Here is a 22,400-nt window from a genome sequence, read left to right on the forward strand (position 1 = left end):
TTTGATCCTGTAACATTTTTTTTACAGGTGGAAACCAAAAAGATTTATATTGAAAACAGACCCCTAGTGGACTATAGACTACAAATTCTCTGAGGATCAAAAGTACACTTCTGATTTCTAGGAAGACTAAAAGTGAAGTGTTTTTTTTTTTTTAATATAACGGGAGTTCACTCTGCTGGAATTTCAATGAAAACAAAAATCTGTGGATAAAAAAATCAGCATGACTTCAATCATCAGCTGAGCCTCACTCATAATTCTGGTAACCTATACACAGAACACGTAAAGCAGATCCCAGCAGTAGGTGGACTCACCTTCATCCACAAGCTTCAATCTGCTCTTATCTTTTCCTCTGTCATCTTTCAGGATAACTTCATAAGTCCCAGCATCTTTCTTGGAAAACTAAGGGAAAGATAGATGTATCACAGTGCAGCTTATTGTAGCCTCAGAATTTGGTGTTTGCATTTTTAAGGCCCTGTGATTTATTGCCATCAAAACACACACTGAACAAGCATCTAGCCATGTCAGCAACGAACAGTTCCCAGATGAACCTATCCATCATAAATTGACCAGTTAGCAGTCCTGATTTTTCACCCTCTAATGCTCTAATTGATTTGAGGCCTAAAGTCCTTATCCTTCATGCTGCCTTCATATTAAAAACTAATGATCACATATATTTGAAAGGTACTCTTTTAGATAAAAAGTAGATAAAAATCTATCCTTAAATGAATATTATGTCTGATTGTACTTTTAGGGAAAAAGTTATCATGAGGCCTAAGAGCAAACGAAGAAGGATCCACTTAACTGCCCTGCCACTCACCCATCTATGAAAAAGTAGCTCAAGTATTGTAATGTCCGGACAATATTGGTTGGACATGTGACAAATCTATGTATATCACGTGAGAGAAACTTTTGTGTACCTACAGCTTGCTTTTTGGTGAAGTCAGGGTAGGGATCCTTGGAGCAGTTAGAAGTAAGGTACTAAAATGCCCGGGGCAAAGGAATATAGAATCTAGTCTCTGGTTTTTTGGAAAAAGTGGGGTACAGAACTAATATATTACATTTCACATTTACAGTCACCTACCTCTGTTATAAGCAGGGTACATATACCATCCTTAAAGTCATGCTTTTCATCCACTGATATCTCCCTCTCGTCTTTGTACCACATGATAAGAGTCTCCTTCTTAATATTTGCCACCTAGAAGAAAAACCGTAATTACACTTCTTGAAAAAGGGAATGCTATTCTTATGAAACTAAATAATTCTTAATGTAGCACTGGATAGAAGAAAATGCACTAAACTTAGAATCAGAAGCTATTAAAGGAATCAACTGAAAGCTATTTTAATTGATAAACAGTTTAGAATAAAATGGATACAAATGAATAAACCTAAATCAATAGCATCTGTATTTCAAGCAGTAAAAATTAACTTTAAAATCATATAGTGGACAAGAAAAAAAAGAAAGAATAGATAACACATACCAACATACAAACTTAAATTAAAATAAAAATCTGAAAACCATTGGAAGACAAATCCCATTAGATTAAAAGAGTCTGTCACATAAAATCAATGACTTTATTAAAGGAACAGACAAGTAAGTCCCAATATATATCTAAATATTTTTAAAAAGGTAAATGAAGCTTTGAAATAAATGTGGAGGGGAAGTATGTTTTTAAATTTCTTTTAATTAAAAAAATGTTTTCAGTTTTGAGATGTAATTGACATATAACCATAAGTTTAAGGTGTACAGCATAATGATTTGATATGTATTTATATAGCAAAATGATTACTACAGTAAATTTAGTTAACATCATTAAGTAGAGTTTAAATAATTGCTCAGCAATTTTGAGGATACTCATTTAAATCCTATATTCACACATCATATCATATCATGAATTTCAAATGAGATAAAGACTTCATATTAATTGTTAAATGGATCTTGAGCTTTATCTACAATGTTTTAATTTTATACAAAGAAGCGTATATTCATGTATTTCTTGTGCAATTAAAATTATGTGAAAAAAATAAAGAGCTTCATACAAATCAAGAAAACGATCCCTAAGACTCCACTGAATAACTGGACAAATGTACACATAATTCCCAAAGAGGAAATACAATTACAAGCAAACAGAAAATGTTTAATCTCATTACAAACAATGTTATGCAAGTTTTAAAATGTTTAAAAAAATTTCAGTTGATAAATTAAAATAAGAACTAACACTGGTAACTGTACAATGAAACGAGTACACACAAACATTCTTTATCATCCTATAAACTTGTTCCTGAATCACAGAAAGTAAGTGCGTTATTAGGTGACATTGCTTATGATAGAAATGACCCGATTGGAAAGTTGCATCTGGACGGGGAGGGCCTAGAAATGGACGCCATGGCTCGGGCTTCTCTGAGTAAACCGAGTCTTGTAATTTGGGCATGGCCCTTGTGGAGACCTGGGAAGCTCTGCCTAGGGAGTTGTCATAAGAGATAGTGGCTCCTTGGGGCATGAGGTATTTTTAAAGCCATGTTGTTTTCTGCACCTGATCAAAGTGGATCTTGTCTCCTTGCACCTGAGTTGTCATCTCACGTTGGTGAAGGGAATAGCTCCTGATGTCGACTCTTGCAGGAGAGGAATGCCCAGTACCACCCTGCAGGCAAGCTGGGGTTCTTGTCCTATATTCTTTTGAGTATACTAGTTCCAAGTGGGGCCCGTGATAGTCTCATGAGACTAAACGTTTAACTGCACATACTGCATTAAATATAATGAATATTTAAATTGCCAAATGTACATAAATTGCTATAATAGTGAAACAAAGAGCTATGGGAGGACAGAGGAAGGTTCATTCTACCTGGATTGAGAAGGGGAAGGCCTTAGGAGATGATTGAGCTGGGCCTTGAGAAAGGTTTTTGTCAGAGAAGCTGTAATAAGAAGGCCAATCCAGGCCATGGAACAGCATAAATACAGAATTATGAATATTCAGAACCTATTTCTAGGTTGTTCAGAATCTGGGTATGAGGCTAATTCTGAGGAAAGCCATCAGACAGGACACCAAACCTTGCCTCCCACAAGTCTAGTGCAACAGGTAGCACAGAAAGAAGGAGGATGGACATGTAGGTCTCTGGGAAAGGGATGGTTTATGGGGCATGCAGTGTAGAGAAGAAAGTGAGGAGGGGGCAATGTGGTAGCGGACAGCTAGGGGGAGAGTGAGGCAGTGAGGGTTTTAGCTGCTGCCTGAGAAATCATTTTTCAAGCTCTGCCGTTTGCTAAGAGGCTGAAACCCAGAATTTATCTTTCTTCCACATTTCTGGTAGACTGCTGTTTCTTTGAATTTCATCAGACCTAGAAGAGACTGGGGCACTTGGGTTCTGGCTTTTATAATGACAACTACATGCCAAATGCCAAATCAATGCTTCCACCTTGGAGTACCTGTCCACTATCACGACCTTCACATTCCAACCTAATCCAGCAGTTCCTTATCCAAAACATTTTGATGACTCACTCAGCTGAACAATATCATATGCTAAGGTACAAAATAATTCAGCATGTGATAGGAAAAAAAATTTTCTAAATCTTCCCAAAGGCCTAATAAAACAATTGATTGTGAACTGCAAACTCTTTATCAATCCTCTCCCACATGGCAGCACAGTGGTGGCCAATACACAAAGGTATTGTTGTTCTAGTCACACAATTTAGATAGGAAATTCTAAACTTTCATGGCAAAACAGTGTAGCTGGAATGATTCTGGAATAGATCTACCACTTAGAATGTAGATTTGGCTTAAAACAAAGACAATGTGAGATTCTTCTGAAATTAGTAATTTAGTAAGAGTGGGGGGAAGAACAGGTAGAGCACAGAGGACTTTTAGGCAGTGAAAATACTCTGTATGACATCTAATGATGGATGTATGTCATTATGCACTTGTCCAAATCCATAGAAGGTACAACACCAAGAGTGAACCCTAATGGAAACTATGGACTTTGGGTGATTATGACGTGTGAATGTAGGTTCATCAGTTGTAACAAAGGTACCACTCTGGTAGGACACATTGTTAATGGGGGAGGCTATGTGTGCATGGAGGAAGGGGGTATGGAGGAAATCTCTGTAGCTTCTCTTCCATTTTTTTGTGAGCCTAAAACTGCTCTAAGAAAAGGCTTATTACACAGAAAGAATAATAGTCTGTCCTTATTAACTAGGATAATTAATAGGAATGCTCATGTTGTCTTCCCATATTTTTATATTGCTTTACTTTAAATGTTTCTTGCTAACCAATGATTACAATAACATTCAGCAGTAAGGAAGTGTCCCTTATCATTTGGTTCAAATGGAGGAGATGAAAAGTTGATCTTTCTCTTCTCACATTCTATTTTATATTTATATCCCTTGTATCATATACTAAAAATTTATCTACTTCTTACCTTGCATTTCAATAGTACATTACATTCACCAGTCACTTCCCAGCTCAAATACTCAGCAAAATGTGGACCTATAAAATATTAATGACACCAGCAATCACTCTCATAGTCATGAATACAAAATCAAAGCTCATTCTTAAATTCTAATGTGATTTATAGTTGAAGTGAAAATTTTAAAATTCAAGATTGAGTTTGAAATATTTTAAATGGATACATACTTAATAATAAACATTTTCAATTTTTTATTTGTAGGGTCATTAACATAGCAATAATATTCATTTTAATTTGTTATGTAAATATTTAGTTCAAGAAACTGAGGCTTTCTCTTTACTTGCTGACTATTTTTACCTTGTTTCCTGATCCATTCTTGCCTCTGGAATTCAGATTCTTTCTGGAGCTTTTTATAAACTAAAAATTGAAAAACAAGTAAGTATGTAGTGATATAAATGTACATGCCAGTCGCTGTGCTAAGTGATTTATATTCATTATAACACTCATACATCATGACCACTGTGTTCATTTTTAGTCTTCATAGATGACAAAATAGGCTTAGAAAGGTTAAGTAATTTATTTAAGGTCATGCAGCTATGCAAGAGTGAAATAGTATTGGATACTGTGAATGTAGAGATCCATTGCTTTGTTAAATGCCACATTTTAAATCTTAGTGGTTTCCACAGTGGCTTATGTCAGCTGACATACAATCTAGTTGTAATGTATGATTGATTAGGCATACACTACTTTTGCATATTTTTCTTCTTAATTTAATTAATTTAAAGTAAGTACACATCATAAGATAGTATCACAGTTTGTTTCTGAGACACATATACAGTCTTGGTTATATCGCAATCTCCTTCACTGGAGAATTTCAGTTGTAAATATTTGTTTATATAAGAGATAACTTATATACAGATTTACATGTAGGCCAGCGGTAAATTTGGTGTCCTTTTAAATTAACTTCCATTTCTATGAAATGAAATACTGTGGAAAGTATTAACTGATAACTGTATTTCAAACATGGGACTCCAATCAAGAAACAATTCATACTGCCTTCCACATGACCATTTTTGTGCCATGGGGTATTTGCATTGAAGGGTGCAGCAAAGTCTTCCAGTTCATGTCCACAGAATTCTTACCATCTCCAATGAGAACAAGAGTAGAATGGCCAGTTGCTCTTCCATCTTGAAGCTGAAAAGTATATGTTCCCTCATCCTCATCCTGTAGCTTTTCCATGAACATTTCAATTATACCAGTATTTCGGTCAATATGCATCTTATATTTCTTCAATGTGAAAAGACAAAAAGAGAAATCAGTGAGGTAGATATGATGACAATAAGCCTAATAAAATAAACACAAACTCCAAAGAATCATAACTTTAATTAAATTTCTTGTTAATAAGTTTTCCTATAAAATGTCACAGAATGAAGTCTCAGGTCTGGGATCAACTCTATGGTGCAATTCAGGCCCCAGAACTTCCCCTGTGGGAAGCCAGTCTCCAACTAAGAACAAATTTTTGCTTACATTTCCCATACCCTATCGGGTTTCCCTTACCCCCTACTCTTGAGAGTACTCGCCCATACCTCAGTGGAAGGAGAAACTCTATTTCAGACTCTCCTAGAAAACCTGACTTAAGGCAGTAATTTGCACCCAATGAATTAGTATGATTTGAACCAACTGCAATGAAAATGAACAGTTCTTCAAATTCAGAGTGTGTGTGTGTGTGTGTGTGTGTGTGTGTGTGAGCGCACGCGCGCGCGCATGCACACAGCAACATGCAAGCATGTGAGAACATGAAGGAAGAGGGTCGATGCACACATATGCATGAGTATCCCCTCAATGGCTGTGGCAGCAGAGAGTGATGCCAGCAATATTTTTCCTTCCTCTCTGTTGGCCTGGTGATAATTACAGCTGATGAGAACATTTTGTAAATAGGGAGGAGATTGACCATAGTGGACCCATGTGTGACTTGTTCTGGATCTATACCATATGAGCTGAAAAGAAATATACTTCATACTCCTTACCCATTCTCCCCTTCACTAATGAATACTCAAATGTTTTAAAAACACATTTCAATGAAAGGTGGTTAATACTGACCGCAAACCACACCTCTTCCCTGTCTTTTAAATCTCCCATTTACACCTGTGATAGAGGTGAGAGCCAGGGCCCTTAAACCCAAGTTCTTCAGTTCCACAAAGCACCGGCCTGATCCTGGTTCTAGTGAAGTCTGTCTGGGGAGGTCAAATAAAGCGCAGATGTTGTAGCTCTATCTATAGAATTTATGTTTACATTAAAAGCAAAAAAGTAGATATAGATATGCACAATCACCTATGCAAATAAGATATGAACAGACATACACAGAAATGTAGAAGAAACCCAAAACATATATACCAATGTGTTCATTGGAAAGTTGTAAGAATTTGTGATTTGTCCTTTCTAAGTCTTTAAAGGTTTTTTCTTTTCTTTTCTTTTCTTTTTTTTTTTTTTTTTTTAACAATAAGGATGTATTGCATTTTCAACCAGAAAAGCAATAAGGATATTTTTAGTGCATTTTTTTCTGAGCCATTGGAACAATAGTGTACACTTTCTCCATATGAAGAACTAGTAAATCCCTGCTGGGGTTTCTGATGTGAATGTTTGAGTTCAGGTCAGGGTGTTGGCTCCTCCGCCTTCTCAAGGGAGCAGTTGTATTTTCATAGGTGACTATACTTATTGATTTGCCTGGAATGGTCTCGGTTTATGACTGTTGTCCTGAAAAAATTACTACTAGTACCCTCTTTCATTCTCAAAGATGTCCCAGTTTGGATAGTATGATATAATCAATAAGTTTCCTCTACATTTTTTACATGTGAAATTTGAACTCCTCCACACCACATCCAGTGGTTTTCATAATGACTTACCTGCATTCTAATAGGCTTCCCCAGCATATTCTATAACGATATGTTTAGAAATCTAAAACGTGTAAAACCTACCGGCCCTTCAAAAATTTCCTTGTCATTAAATATGTAGTTGACTTTAGTATTGCCAGACAGCTTCTCAGCCTGCATCCAAAACCGGACCTGGCCTTTCTCCAAAATTTCAACTGCCAACTCTGACTTAACTGGGACAGCTATAAAAAATAAAAATAAAACAGTAATTGGTACTTAAGTTTTGGGGAAGTCAAAAGTTATACGTGGATTTTTGATTGCGTGGGAGTCAGCACCCTTAACCCCCGCAGTTTGAGGGCCAGCTGTATATTGGTAACCAGTTGTCTTGATTCAGACTTTTCTGACAAGTGGAAAAACACTCAATGGAAATGATGTAGCATTTTGCTTCTTGCAAAGCCTAGAGGCAGTGAGAGTATTGTAGGGAAAGCATAATACTGAGGGATTGACTGTCACTTTGAGCAAATCATTCACCTTCTCAAAGTCATAGCTGTCTCTCAACTGTAAAAATGAGGAAGACGAACTTACCACCCAGGGTCCTTCAGCTAACCTCTGTGACTCTCTATTGTGGCTTTGGTTAGGTTTACTTACGGACAATAGCAAAATACGATGAAAAGAGTCTTGGACTAGCCCCAGGAGAGGTGCAGCCTAGTCCAACACTGGCTACTAGCAAACTGTGTAATATTAGGCAGATAACATATCTGGCCTCATTTAACTAATTTATAAGTGAACTGAATTGAATCGAATGTCCTAATTGGCCAAAATATTTTCCAACTCCAACATTCTATGATCTTAATTACTTCAAAATATTTGGAAAGAAGTTATATTTGATTTTTTTCAACTATTTAACTCACTTTGGAGGTTTTTAAAAATGAATTTTGAAAAATAATTATTTTTGACTATATATACAAGACGAACTAGCTTGTCATTTAAACCCTATGCATCCCAGTGGTATGCCAGTTCATTTAAGTTCTTATGCCAAGCAAAATTTTTCAGAGGCAAGCGAGTCACTATTGAGAAGCTGTACTAAAATGAAACATGGCTTGCCTTTCAAAGTGAAGGAACTATATGCTATCTCTGATTTATAGCTGTATTGCTTAAGCCATTTAAGTTGAAATTTTAAAAGTTGGCTGACATCTCTCAAAACCATTTTCTAAATTTCTTTTTCCCCCCCACACCTAAATTTCTTGTAGCTTGTAAATGTTGTTCACAAAGGCTCCTCCAACAATGGTTCTGTATCAAAGGTGGCTCCAGAGTATACTCTGTGGGAAAACGTGATTGTTTCTCAAAGTTTCGTAGTCTTTTAGGGGAAATGATCACTCTTTGCTTTCTCTAAACAGTTTTGAAACCTATCTCAAAATTTTAGCATATGCTATATTTTAAATTATAAGTTTCCTAACTTATACCAAACTTGTACCAAATGTACACTAATTGTCCTTTGTATTTATCCTAAAACTACTGTTTTCAAGTTTTAAGGGATGCCGTTCATTGGCACTGTTCCACATTCACTGTAAAACTCAGTTATAGAGTTGTTCCAATGCAAAGCTAACAGGAGGCTCAGACATCATCTACTGAGCGGTGTCACATGGTGGACAGAAGATGGGCTCTAATGTCACACCATGCTCTTGGACAGTAATCGCCTCCTGAAACGTGCTCCTCACTTGCTAACAGGGAGATTATCTGCCTCACCAGGCAACCAGCAGGAATGAATGTAGTCCCGGAATACATTAAGACACTGAATAATGACCAGTGTTCAAGAAAGGTTCGTTTTCTTCCTCCCCTGATTTTACTGATGACAAAACTGAGTTCCAAGAAAGGTTAGTAACACATCTGGTGGCAGAGCTGAGACCAGGGTTCTCCCCTCTGTTCTGTGTTCCTCCTGGTCCAGGCTGTCCACTCTGAAGGACACCAGTGGTTTTCCAGTGTGAGCATGTGTAAGGGAAACAGATCATGGACAGACCCCAGGGTGGTGAGGGCAGAGGCTAAGCTTTTTCTCTACAGGATGCTCCTGCTTGCTACAAGTAAGTCTTGAGGGGAGTGGAAAGTAGAATCTCTCCTCGAGAGGTCTGGAGACATCATTCTGGGGAATCTAATACATGAGTGACGCAATTACCCAATAGGTCCAGAATGGTGGTGGATGGGGAGAGACGCGCCCTCCTGGAAGCTTCCAGCTCCCTTAATGTTCACTGTCCTCTCTGAGTAATAGGAACATCATCTGGAGAACACTGGCCACCAGGAATAACCACAGAGGGTGTGGTGGCAAACAGCAGGGGCACACACAGACACAGCCCATGTCCTGGTCAGTGTCAGCCCACCTGGACTTAAGCCCAGGTACCAGCTGTGTACACTTGGTCTAGTTACTTAACCTCTCTGGGCCTCATGTTCTTCATCTCTAAAACCAAATCACCATAGTACCAACCCTTTTAAGGTCATAGTGGAGTTTAAATGATACATCCCATTTAAACACTTATATATAGCCTGGCATATAATAAGTGCTCTATAAATTTGGCTATTAATATCTTGGTGCTTCTTTCCTCCTTGAGTTGCTTCAACAACACCCTATAATTACCAATTGTAAAATATAATATATTGACACCTAAGAGGACATACCAAACAGATATAATTTATGTATATATGCTTGTGTGTATCTGCACACATAGAATATATATATGTGTGTATATATATATATCCCATATATATGGGATAATAAACAATGTTTAATAATGAAGAGACATTATACAGTATATTGACAATACCAAAGTATATCTCGCACCATCCCCCAAAAAAAGTACTTGCTCTTAAGACAATATAAATATATTCAAATAAGCTACCTCTCTACACTGCAATTTACTATCAATACTGGCAAGACAGACTAGGTTTCTATTTTTAGCTTTATATAGTTAATTTCTTCCTTCTTCTCAGCCCTAAATTTCCTTAGGCTCTTTTTGCTTGCAGTTCGTTTGCTCTAGTAAAATATCTGTTATTTGTAGGTTTTACGCATATGTTTTGTGGTTTTCAAAATATTTTTGAAAACAGCTTAGAACAGGAGAATTTACTGTGCCAAGGGATAAAGGAACACCATACTGTGTATCACACTGTGTGAAAAATGAGACCATTTAAAACCTTACAAAAATCTCAAGAGAATGACTTATATGTGAACATATACTAAGAGTAAGTGGGCATGGATTGAGAAATTAGACAAAATGCTTGAAACCAATCATCAGATCTCTGAAAATGTTCATGTAGTGACTAATCTACCGTGTTTCCCTGAAAGTAAGACCTAGCTGAACCATCAGCTCTAATGCATCTTTTGGAGCAAAAATTAATATAAGACCGAGTTTTATTTTACTATAATATAAGACCCGGTCTTATATAATATAAGATCAGGCCTTCTTTTCATTTTTGCTCCCAAAGACACATTAGAGGTGATGGTCCAGCTAGGTCTTATTTTTGGGGAAACACGGTAATAGTGGTGGGGGAAATAAAAGTGCTGGAGCTGAAATATTTAAAATGCTGCTTTGATGGGCTAATGCAAAGTCCTTTGGGTTAGATTTGATATTTGCATGTCAGAGTTTTTAACACATTCTCGGGTTCTCTTCTCTGTACCTACCCAAATGCCACACCAGGTCTCTAATAAAAGGGTGTGCCTAAGTTTGCTGCTACCCTCGCTCCTAGAACTAATAAATAAGAGTGCTTATGCTTCTTCAAAATAAAATATCTCAGTGTAAATAACTAACATCAGGCAATCACTATCTCTGAGTCCATATGATCACTGAACTTCAGGGAGGCAAGGGCACCTCCAGTTCAACAGTAACACCCCATTTTCTCTAGCCTCCACCATTTAAGCTAAATGTAAATGTGATTTGGACTAGCTATTGCCTAGACACTTTGTCAATGTTTATTGTCTGACTAACTAGATTGGTGGATGCTGTTTCTCTCCATTTCTACCAATGTATGAGAGAGACCGTGGGAATATTAATGGTGTCTGCCTGTCTACTGGGGCTCTGGCTGTGTTTAACACAGTGACCCTCTCTTTCGTGCCCTACTTCACAGCCCTGGGAACACGAAGGGAGGACATCCTGTGCAGTTTTGAGACAATTCTTCTGCAAGTTCTTCTATGATCACTGCTCTGTTTCAATTCATATTTATATTTTTTTCTGAAGAGTGCAAGGATCAACCAACACCATATTGATTATCTCTCATAGCATCTCTATATGGTAGGTGCTATAAACTATTACAACAGCCATTTCCAGGGGAAAAAAACCGTGGCACGGGGAAATTGAAATGATCCGCCCAGATTCACAGGGTGGTTCCAAAGTACAGAACAAAGAGAGTACAGGCCAAACCCCTGCCTTCCATACAACTGAAAAATATGTATAACTGTTAAGACACCATTCATGGTATTACTTTACCAGTTTTATGGTGAATAAGTGTAGAAATGAGAAATAGTTGTCCCCTAGAATTCAGAAAGTCTGCATCCTACATGCATACCCATAGGTACCCCCCTGTCTGCTTTGCTGAACAAAGTTGGTTTTGAGAACATTACATTTGAGGCCAATAGTCACCAACAATCTCACAATCAAACAAGCAAGCATCCCCTGGGAATGGAAGAGACGTCAGGCTATCGGTTCTAGAGCAGCGTTTGTTTTAAATCACAGCCTCTACTGAGAAAAGAATTTCAGGAAAGCTATAAGCCCTCTCCCTAGGAAAAAATGCACATATACAAACATACAAAGTTTTGCCTATAGTCTGAGGTCAGGGTATAGTTTCCTGGATTCCTGAAACTCCTGTATTAGTGAAGGAATTATATCTTTGGGATTAGTGAGTGAAAACACATTCCTGATTTAAAAGAATGATTATATGCTATCTGTTTCTGTTTGTTTTCTCAAATTCTAGGGTATAACTTTCTGGATAATTCACTACTTTGGCCAATAGGTGCTGATGGCAAGAGGTCTTATCAGGCCAGTGGAACTTTCCGAGTGTCACTTCAGACTTCTTTCTCTTCTTTTAGGTGTCAACTGTGAAATTTAATCATTTATGTGGAAAGTGCTTTATTGAAGCGTTTGTAGATAGTTCAGAGAAATTCTTTTTCTGACCAAGGCATCATTGCCTTATTTTCCAGGAGATTAAAATTATAGGTAATGTCTTTATTTAGAGGTATGATTCTTTTATTAAGTGCTAACATTAAATTGCTTAGGAAGTGATTAGTTTGTCTAAAAGACATAGGAATTAATGTATCCAGAAGATATATATGTATATGTGATTCCAAAATATGTAGGCAAAAAGTGAAGAACTTAATTACTCAGCTATTACAGCTATGTAAGTTGCCACTTCTCTATGAAACAGAGCATGAAATATAGTTTCTATGTTAGTTATTATTATTTGTACCTCTTGAGAACAATGGCAAAGATAAAAGTAGCCCTTCTAGAAAGTGCATTTGTAGCTCCCAGTGTATATTCCATTATATATTTTTTCTTAATCCTGTCGGAGTTGTCATCTGCCCTATTCCAGAACTTTCCAACCAGTAGGATTGTTAAACTCTGTGAAAGTATTGTGGTCACTTACTTGGGAACTTGTGTTCTTGGCTGAGAGCAAGCAAACGTTTCAACTCTGTAGGGAGAAAAAGAGAACAATTAAACCTTAAATTACGGAAAACATAAGTCACTTGATCCTAGAGAATCATTGAGAAATCGAAGCAGCATTAGACTTGTGACTTAATTTATTTCAAACTTACCTTCCTCATCTATGAAGTAGCTTGATGCTATTCCATCAGTGTCTGTTACATCGCAGGAGTAAATGCCCAAGTCTTCCATCCCAAGGTCTTTGAAGGTCATTTTCGTCCTTCAGAACAGAATATTTATATGAGAAATGAGGTTGTGTAGGGTCTATGGACCTCTGTTCGGCATTGTCCCTAGGCATTTGATATGCTACTCCTTTCATTTGGAGCACTTGTTCCTACGCCCCTTGCTGACTGAAAGCCTACTCATTCTGGCTGATTCTGGGAAGTCTTTCCTGACCTCCTCCTAGGTGTGATGATGATGGGAGCGGGGAAGCTGGTATAAGTCTCCCATTCCCAAGCTATGTTGCATGTCAATACATATCTCAAGTAAATAAATTTTTAGCTGATCAACCCTTGCTGGAGAGCCTAAAATTTTTTCCCCCACAGGGCAGAACCTGTTGTTGGTAACTCCAGTGCCTCTCTTGGGTCATCCCTGCTCTTCCCTTTTTTAAGGTTATCAAACTGCTTTGGTACTGCCTAGTTCATTTTCTATATAATAAGTCATGGTGTGCCTTTAGGGATAAGATCTGTATTTTTTACTGTCATGTCCTCCAGGATCCAGTGCCTTCTCTGGCACATTATATGTGCTTAATAAATATCTGTGGAATGAATAAATTATCTGGTCAATGATCTAGTTCACTGGGATTTCCAACTTTGGTGAGTTATATTGCTAGTCAGTGTCTAAGATCAGCCAAACATTTAAATGTTAGTCAAATGTACAAACTGGAAGAAAAATTTATAGTTTGTCTTTTCTTTGACCTATTTATGTTTTACTTCAAGGACTTCACAGCATAGTGACAACAAGATGTGCTTTGGTTATATTCAGTATTTCCTTCCCATTCTCAAACAAAATTACTATTTCTTTCTTTTGTTCTTGATATATATTGGGCTTCTTTGTAATAGAAATAATAGGAATATTTTGCTTTACCAAATACAATCCAATATGGTTGGTACTATAAAGATATAAAGATTGATGAGTAAGGCAAAGTAAAAAAGAAAACTCAGAATGTTGAGGCTACAATAAGAAATAGATCATAAAATTAATCCCCTCCACTATTTTCCATTCTACAGAAAAAGAAATCCGAGGTCCATGGAAGTTACACACTGCCCCAGGTCACATAGCCAGTTCCTGGCAGAGCTGGGACTAGAAATCATCTACCCTGTGCTTCCCATGTAGAGCTCCTTCTGGTGCATGATTGTGTCACTAACAAGTGGTGGTGGAAAAACTAGCAGAACAGATCATACCTGACCCATTTAATTTACCATGTCTTGAATCAGCAAGCAGCAAGTTCTTCCTTGCTCCCTCCCCATAAGCATCCTCATCATTACTTGAAGATTTCAAAATCTTGTACAATAATGAGACTCATTTTTTTAAGCTTACTTTTATGCCAAAGCTCTTCTAACATCATGAATGAGATGGCACTTTAAATGGAATAATGTAAAGGATTATTCATAAGGATTGTTATTTTGTAAGGTTTATACTGGTATAAACCAAGTATTTCAAATGGAAAGCCAAGAGCTTACATCATCCTCCTGTTATGAAAAGGAAACTCATGATTAGATTGAAACAGTCCATACTTGTTGCCTTTACTTTCAACTTCCAAACGTGGAGAGTCTTCAGTGGATACATAATCTTTGGACCAGATGAACTCAGAATTTGGAGTCATCTGATCACATTCAAAGTTCAAGGAAATGACTCCATCATCATCCACACTTACAACAAGCTCTTTGGTTCCTAGAAGAAAAAAAAAAGAGGCACTGATATTTTCTGGTAAAATCAATCAAGTAAGAATTCCTTACCTCAGGATCCTTTACTTTAGCCTTAAGGCAGGGCCTGGAGCTTGTGAAAGGGAAAAGCCCAACTGCTCACTGTGACTGACAATCCTGCGCTACAACTCAACTTTTATGCTGTAACATGGAATTAAATAAATGTACTATGTTTCTTAGGTAGAGCCAACATCATGGAAAGTATTGTTTGGACAGGGCAGAATAAGAATTGGTTGACATGACTGATAGCTCAGTTATGGGAGTAGGTTGATCATAAATAAGGGGGGGAAAGCAGCTTTGGGAAAAAGGAAAGTTGAATGGTCCTTACCAGGACCTAATTCATGACTTTGCTTCAAGAACACACACCCATATCCAACTAGTCATCAGTAAAGGACAAATAAGAGGTAAAGAAACCAAAGGGAAATTGAAGGGGAGAAAGCAGAGGTGATAAGAATTGCCTATATTCATATGTTCAAATTTTGTAAATCATTTAAGAATGGAGAAATATATGAATCAGACAACCATAAATCAATCTAAAGATGCTCCTCTAGATTAGAACCACAGCAACCTAGAAATGATTGTTGTTGAACTGTGTGGAAATGAATTTCAAGAGATCCAGGAGTTTCAAGAAGATTGGCATTTAGATTTTAAAACAAAACAATTCCATTAATGCTGTAAGTTCTTTTATTTTTGAGAGTTATAATAAATTGCACCTACATCTAGCATAGCAATTGAAAGAGAGTTTGTGCAGCAGGTGAAATATTTACATCTACACCAAAATCCAATTTGAAAGGTAAAAAGCTCTTTTCAAATTGACATGCATTGAATTACCAGTTTAAACTTGACTTGCTTCCAAATAATAGGAAAAATATATTTCATCTCAAAAGGCGCAGCTTTATTTTTTAAAAAGCACAAAAATATTTCCAACAGCTACATACCAAAGGATTGAAGAATTTCTCTCTAGATTGTATCGTAAGAAGCCAGCATCCTGGCCAACTGTTCAATAAAACTTGTCAGGGGGAAAAAATTGCAAAACTTCACTCAGCGGAAGATCAAAAGAACACAAGTGCCCAAACAGTGAACAGTAACACTCACTGGAGAATTCCATAGACCGTCACCTGGAATCTATCCATACTTAGCTTGAGATGATTCTAGCAAGACTAGTTGGTTATTTTCTCTCAGTTGTTAAACCCAAAAAGAGAGCAAAGTAAGAAGCTACTATCAGCAGGCACATGGAAAATAAGAAAAATAACTGCAGGAGAGGAGGCAGAAAACTAAAAAGCAGGCCCTAAAGCATTATTTTGTAGATGGACAAATGGTTTCTCGCTCTATGAGACATCACCGTATTGTAACACTGTACAATAAATAAGGTTGATATTTATGGCTCTGAGTCAAACAGAAAAAGATAAATAAGGCTAGTACACTGCATCCAAGAAGATTGAAAAGTATGTACTGAAGTGTATAATCTATTTTATAAGAATTTTCATCAAAGGGTCTTAAAATGACATTTTAAAGTATCGATGCTTTAGCAGTCAATTCTCAGGTAAATGGAACAACTGGGTATTTAACACAATAATTTGTGTAGGTTTCTAAATGGCCAACTTTGGACCCAAACCCATGCAACCTGAAGAACAGGAAAGCCCTGCTTAATTGTTGTCTCCATTGCTTTAGTTACTGAAAGAATATAGAACGGTCTCACTGAATTATTCTGGAAAATTAATTTTTGTAAAGTACTTGGAGATCTTTTGTGAAAGTACAAAGCGAAACAAAAGATGTTATTTTTAAGTCCCAGGCAATATACGTATATGTTTCCACCTTAACTTATGAGTCTTACATCATGACCTTACAGCTAGGTTCTAATGTAAGAAATCATTTACACTTTTAGAAAAGAACATGTAGTTTTTTAAAACAGCCTTAGATTAAAATTTGTAATTTGAAATTAAGCAATTGCCTGGAGAGACAAAATAAATAGGATTTAGATGTAATGTCAACTAGTATCTAAGAGTTTTCCACATCTGTGAAGCTTTTCTTGATTAATCATTTATAATCGGCACATTGTAGACAATATCAGTAATGGGTAGGAAAAAAAGCATGAACATTTTTCCAATTTACACACACATAATTGTGGATATGATGTGTGCTATTGGTTGATTTACCTAAATAAAGTGAAAAAAAGAATTAAAACCGTATTCGACATTTCAGTTTTAAAATTCAAATACTTATTAAGATGAGTATTTAGTTAGATTTCATTTTTCAAAAAGTTGCACTGGTTGTTATTTTACAGATATTTTCATCTAGCTAAAAGGCCATCCCCCTTTTCCAAGAGGCTGAGGTGGAAAAGTGGACCAAAATTTGTTAAGACTTAGATTTTCTCAGAAAACGACCTTTGAATCTGCTCAAGAACGTGAAGAATTCAGTTAAGAAAACAGGAGATTGGGCTATAGAAAATGAAAGAGATTATTTTGGTCTGAAAAGGATTTAAGAAGAGTTGTCTCTAGTCAGCTAGCTGCCTCAATCCTAAAAAAAATCCTTAATATGGACACAAAGGGATATTGTATAGAGTGGCATTTTAATGGTCCCTCCATGCTTGCCGCTACCCCCAGTATGTGAACGGGTAAGGTATGGCCCAAGGTTAAAATAAACTATTTGGAAATTTATTCCATCCCACTTGCCTCCCTCCAAAAAAAGATTTTTAAAACAGATCAAATGTAAAAGCTGAAATAATATCACAGTAAACTTCCCATACATTTCATAATATGATATGAAAATTCTTTCTCATATAATTTAGCTTTTTACATAAGCATTAATGGATCAGTTTTGCAAGCTTTAATTATATGTCCTTCTCCATGGTGCACGCATGCATATGTGCATGTGTGATGTTTAAAAAAATGGAGAGTGACACAGAATAGAAGCAGATAGAAGCAAATTAATGTAATCAGCCACAAGTAATACAAAGTTCCACTATGTTTTAGGTGAGGACCACTGGCTGACCCACCACTTTTGCTGTCCCCATCGTAAGCTCCATTGACGCTTCTCTCCCAGCTTGCCTTTCATAACCAGGGCATTCATTTATGAGATATCTGAGGTTATCTGTGCAGGCTGTGGCTGCAAAACAGAATCACATTCACTGGCCAAATCATGGTAGTCATTCATTAGTTTTTTCATTTACTAAATGACTACTATAAACCAGGACTAGGCTCTCATACAGAAAGAAAAGGCACAGTTCCTATTTTGAAGGAGCCCACAGTCTAAAGCAATTCACAAGCTTGATTTCACACTAGAATTACCCAAGAAGCTAAACAAACAAACAAAACTGAACCTATGCCCAGGATCAGTCCTGGAGATTCTGATTTAATTGGCCTGAAATGGAGTCTGAAATGGAGTCGATATTTTTCAGAAAGTTCTTAGCATAATTCTAATGTACAGCCAAGATTTAGACGTACTGTCCTCAGGGGTGAAAGAGATCAGTTAGTAAGCAAATATAAGTACACTTGTCTAAATCACTGGAGCTAATCTTTAACAGTTAGCCTGGTTTTCTGCTTCAGAACCCTTCAGGACTCCATCACTAGGCCACCGAGCACACTTTTACATTCTCTGCTCTACTAGGTTCTATGACCAACCAGTATTTAGAAACTGGGATTAGTCAGTTGTCACCTCAATCCCAGCTCATTATTTCTTCTGGTGCTGGGGTCTTCTAAACTGCCTTGCTCCTAGTGACCAAGTCCTAACTTCCAGTAACCCAGTTCCTGCTTGGGACCCTGCCTTGTATCTGGGTTCTGCCCATCACCTGAAGTCTCCGGCCTACCGCTGTTTTTCTGATAAGACTGCCTGCAGCCTGTACCGCCAGTTATTTGGTGCCCTCCAGATCACCTGCCACACCTTGGCAGGTGCCTCATCTCCCATCTGATCTGGCTTACCTTGCTTCCACCTACACTCCAGGCCTGATGCAATCAACACAGATACTGTTTGATAAATATCGAATATCAAGAAGAGAAGTGTACCAACAAATCTACACTAAATAGTTTTTAGCTTATTCTTGCTATAGTCTTTTATAGCTAATAGATTTCTGGGTAAAGCATGACACACTTAGCCCATTTTCTGGATCCTCATTACCAACACAATTAGACTTCGTGACAGTGGCTGAGCTACATCTGCTGGCATGTTTGTTGACATCAAAGGGACACCAGTGATCCTACCAACCCTGGGGGATTAGGTTAACTTTGAACTGGAATTCAAATTACACTTGAGGTATCTTGTTAGATATATTTGAGGTTTGCTATTACATGGTAAGCTTTATTTTCTATCTGAAATTTTAATAATGTATTCCAAAAGGAGTCGTTCTTCTGAAATAGCATTCCAAGTTTCATATCCCAAATCTTAAAATTGATAACTTCCACCCCATCCATTCTAACATAAAATAAATATCTGAGTACAAGTAATATGTATTTAAAAAATTAATAAATACAAACAAGCTTAGGCTACATATAAGTTTTCACAGGGACTTATAAAACCTTAATAGTCTATAGCCTATTCAGCTACGGGAAATATTTTATGAACATCTAGCCAACTCTCATTACACCATGCTGCGAACTCTGGCTTTTCCACTAGATCATAATCCCAGTATGTAATGATAAATGTCACATCACTCTACTCCTGGTGCTCACACAGCATCTGGCATGTAGTAGATGCTCAAGAAACATGTTGCAAGAACTAATGGGCCTATTGCACAGGAACAAGTCCAAGGGTCTCCTAGGTTTGGTGCCCCTCATGGCAAAGTGTTTTGACTTTGTGTATCCCAGGATTCTTTCCTGGGCTGTGAGGCCAGTGGTTTCTGAGTAGGTTAATCTAGTGTTGTTTAGTATATCAAAGTCTGCAGCTGTTGTTTGTAGTTATATTTTGGAAATGGAATGGCCACAAAAAATGACTTTTTGTGCCTTATTCCAAACTAATGAAACAAAACTCTCATCCAGGAGCTCAGCAGCAGACTCTTTTTTGGTGGTAAAATTTCCATAGTGATGGCTTTGTTAATGTCATGCCTGGCCACCTGCCATTCTGCGGCTATGGATGAGAAAACAATAAATCAATTTACACTTTCTTCAGTCAATTGTATTTGGATCCAATGCTTAGTGTGCTTTTAACTTACCATGGTTAGATTAAGAGTTTACTTTTATAGTAATCTAAATGTTGTTCTTACAAGGGTAGATTTTGCTGTTGGGTCCTTTTGGCACCTTATATTTCCTTACAGTTGGTACATAAAGGGTCTGATTTCTATAGGAATATGTGTGCTGGTGTCTTCATGTGTTACCTTTTACCGGCATATATGTTCCTAGCATTTTTCTGTTTTCTCATGAAATTTTGCAAAGGGGACTTATATGAAAGGTGGCACTCTCTCCAGACACACCCACCCCACTTTGGTATAAGAAGGTCACTTATGTCCCACCCAGCTCTAAAGGGTAATTATAAGAATAGTTGACAGTAGGTTATGAAGTAACAGGATGAAAGGGACAAATATTTCCTCAGAGGGTACATTTGATGTATTTTCCACATAACATGAAGTGAGAACAGAGTTTTCTATGTGTATATTTCTTTTCCCATCATAAAAATAAATATTACATTATGTATTGGCTCTTCATTTCAATTTGAAAATAGGGATGGATTAAAGTGAAAGTGCTTGGACTGGAATGAATATAAACTGTTTAATATGATTTTATCCTCTCTCATTTCCAGTGCTTTCTTTATGCAACTCTAATACATTGAAATATATAACTCAGAAAATTGATAGAGGTTAAAGAACAAAATAAATTATTATTATATAATAACCTGAAACTATTTGCACAGTGAACAGTGTAAACTTTGTTCCCATAACAAAGGGAAAGACTGTCTTCGCTAGTCCAGTTATGACATCTCTTGAAACTGGGAAGTGAGGACTGCCTCAGCTCTATAGATCATTTTGTTAGGACTGCTGTTAGTTTAACACAGGGGTCAAGAAACTGTGCCTCTTTTTGTATGGCCTGCAAGCTAAGAACAGTTTTGAAATTTTTAAACAGCTGCAAAAATCAAAAGAAGATTAATATTTCAGGAAATGTGAAATTATTCAAAATTCAAATTTCATAATGCATATAATACATATATTACATAATACATATAAAATGCACAGGAAATTTTTATCGAAACATAGCCATGCTTATTAGTTTATTGTCTACGGTGGCTTTTGTGTCATGACAGAGTTGAATATTGCGTGAGAAACCATATGGCTATAAAGTAAAACATATTTACTATCTGGCCCTTCACAGAAAAAGTTTGCTGATCCTTGGTTTAACTTAATTAAAAATCCTACTTGTTTAAGGATCGTGTTTGCTAATTGCACTGTTCTGGCTTTCCCAATGATTGGGAAAATATTCTCGTGGGACTTTATGGGCACAGTATAATAACATCCCAGGAATGTTTACTTGAAACAGTCAGTCCAGGATGCATAATTTGATCAAGAACTTCCCTGTTTAGTTATGAACCAGAACAGTCCTGGACCATTTCAAACCTGGCTCACCCCTGTGCTGAGGCTCCTGTGGTGTGGTGAATGATTGTCATGGCCTAAGGTCATACTTCTCTATTATTCAAATAGCATATACTGATGATTTTGAAAACTAGGAAAAGCACAGAAAGTTACGTTGAATATTACTTTGGTATCTTACACAGATGAGATTAATTTTAATGAAAAAGGAAAAGCCCACCTGGACGAGTTTCTGCCACAACAGGCCCAGCAAGGTCAGACGGCTTGCCAACACCTGCCTGGTTTATGGCTCGGACACGGAACACATAGCTGACACCCTCCTTGAGGTCTTGCACCTGGAAGAAACAAGTACAAAAGTAATGGGCATTTTGTGTCATTTAAACAAAAGTGCTCTTCCTCTGTAATAATGAATTACAGTTGACCCTTGAACAACATGCGTTTGAACGGCATGAGTCCACTTATATACAGATTTTTTGAAATAAGTACTGTAAATGTATTTTCTCTTTCTTATGATTTTGTTTTTTCCTTTTTAAAATATATATATGTATATGTGTGTATATATGTGTGTGTATATATATATATATATATATATATATACACACATATATATTTCTTAATTTTCAAATGACCTAATATATAGTTTTCAGTTGACATAATATATTAGTTTCAGTATACAACATAGTGATTAGACATTTTTTATATAACTCATGAAGTGATTACCCTGATAAATCTGGTACCCATCTGACACCACACATAGTTATCACCATATTGACTATATTCCCTATGCTGTATTTTACATCCCCATGACTAATTTGTAGCTACCAATTTGTACTTCTTAATCCTTTCTCCTTTTTCACCCATTCCCCCAAACCCCTTCCCATTTGGCATCCATCAAACTGTTCTCTGTATCTAACAAACAGCGTTTGTTTCTGTTTTGTTTGTTCATTTATTTTGTTTTTTAGAGTCCACATATAAGTGAAATCATGTGTCCTTTGTATTTCTCTCTCTGACTTATTTTACTTAG

At 36.8% G+C, this 22,400-nt stretch overlaps 1 protein-coding gene across 2 annotated transcripts in view; it reads right to left on the reverse strand.

Annotated features, from left to right (window-relative positions):
• MYOM1 (myomesin 1) overlaps positions 1 to 22,400 on the reverse strand; it is a 126,561-nt gene that overhangs the window by 12,754 nt on the left and 91,407 nt on the right. For both annotated transcript variants that reach the window (XM_019755764.2, XM_019755765.2), the window contains 10 exons: positions 21,597 to 21,711; positions 14,680 to 14,836; positions 13,057 to 13,163; positions 12,888 to 12,932; positions 7,371 to 7,507; positions 5,538 to 5,682; positions 4,753 to 4,812; positions 4,408 to 4,475; positions 1,082 to 1,195; positions 312 to 399 (listed from right to left, as the gene is read on the reverse strand). In XM_019755764.2, coding sequence (XP_019611323.2) covers positions 312 to 399; positions 1,082 to 1,195; positions 4,408 to 4,475; positions 4,753 to 4,812; positions 5,538 to 5,682; positions 7,371 to 7,507; positions 12,888 to 12,932; positions 13,057 to 13,163; positions 14,680 to 14,836; positions 21,597 to 21,711 — 1,036 coding nt within the window. The remainder of the gene's footprint in view (positions 1 to 311; positions 400 to 1,081; positions 1,196 to 4,407; positions 4,476 to 4,752; positions 4,813 to 5,537; positions 5,683 to 7,370; positions 7,508 to 12,887; positions 12,933 to 13,056; positions 13,164 to 14,679; positions 14,837 to 21,596; positions 21,712 to 22,400) is intronic.

This window comes from Rhinolophus sinicus, linkage group LG09, assembly GCF_036562045.2.
Source record: "Rhinolophus sinicus isolate RSC01 linkage group LG09, ASM3656204v1, whole genome shotgun sequence".
Taxonomy (NCBI): Eukaryota; Metazoa; Chordata; class Mammalia; order Chiroptera; family Rhinolophidae; genus Rhinolophus; species Rhinolophus sinicus.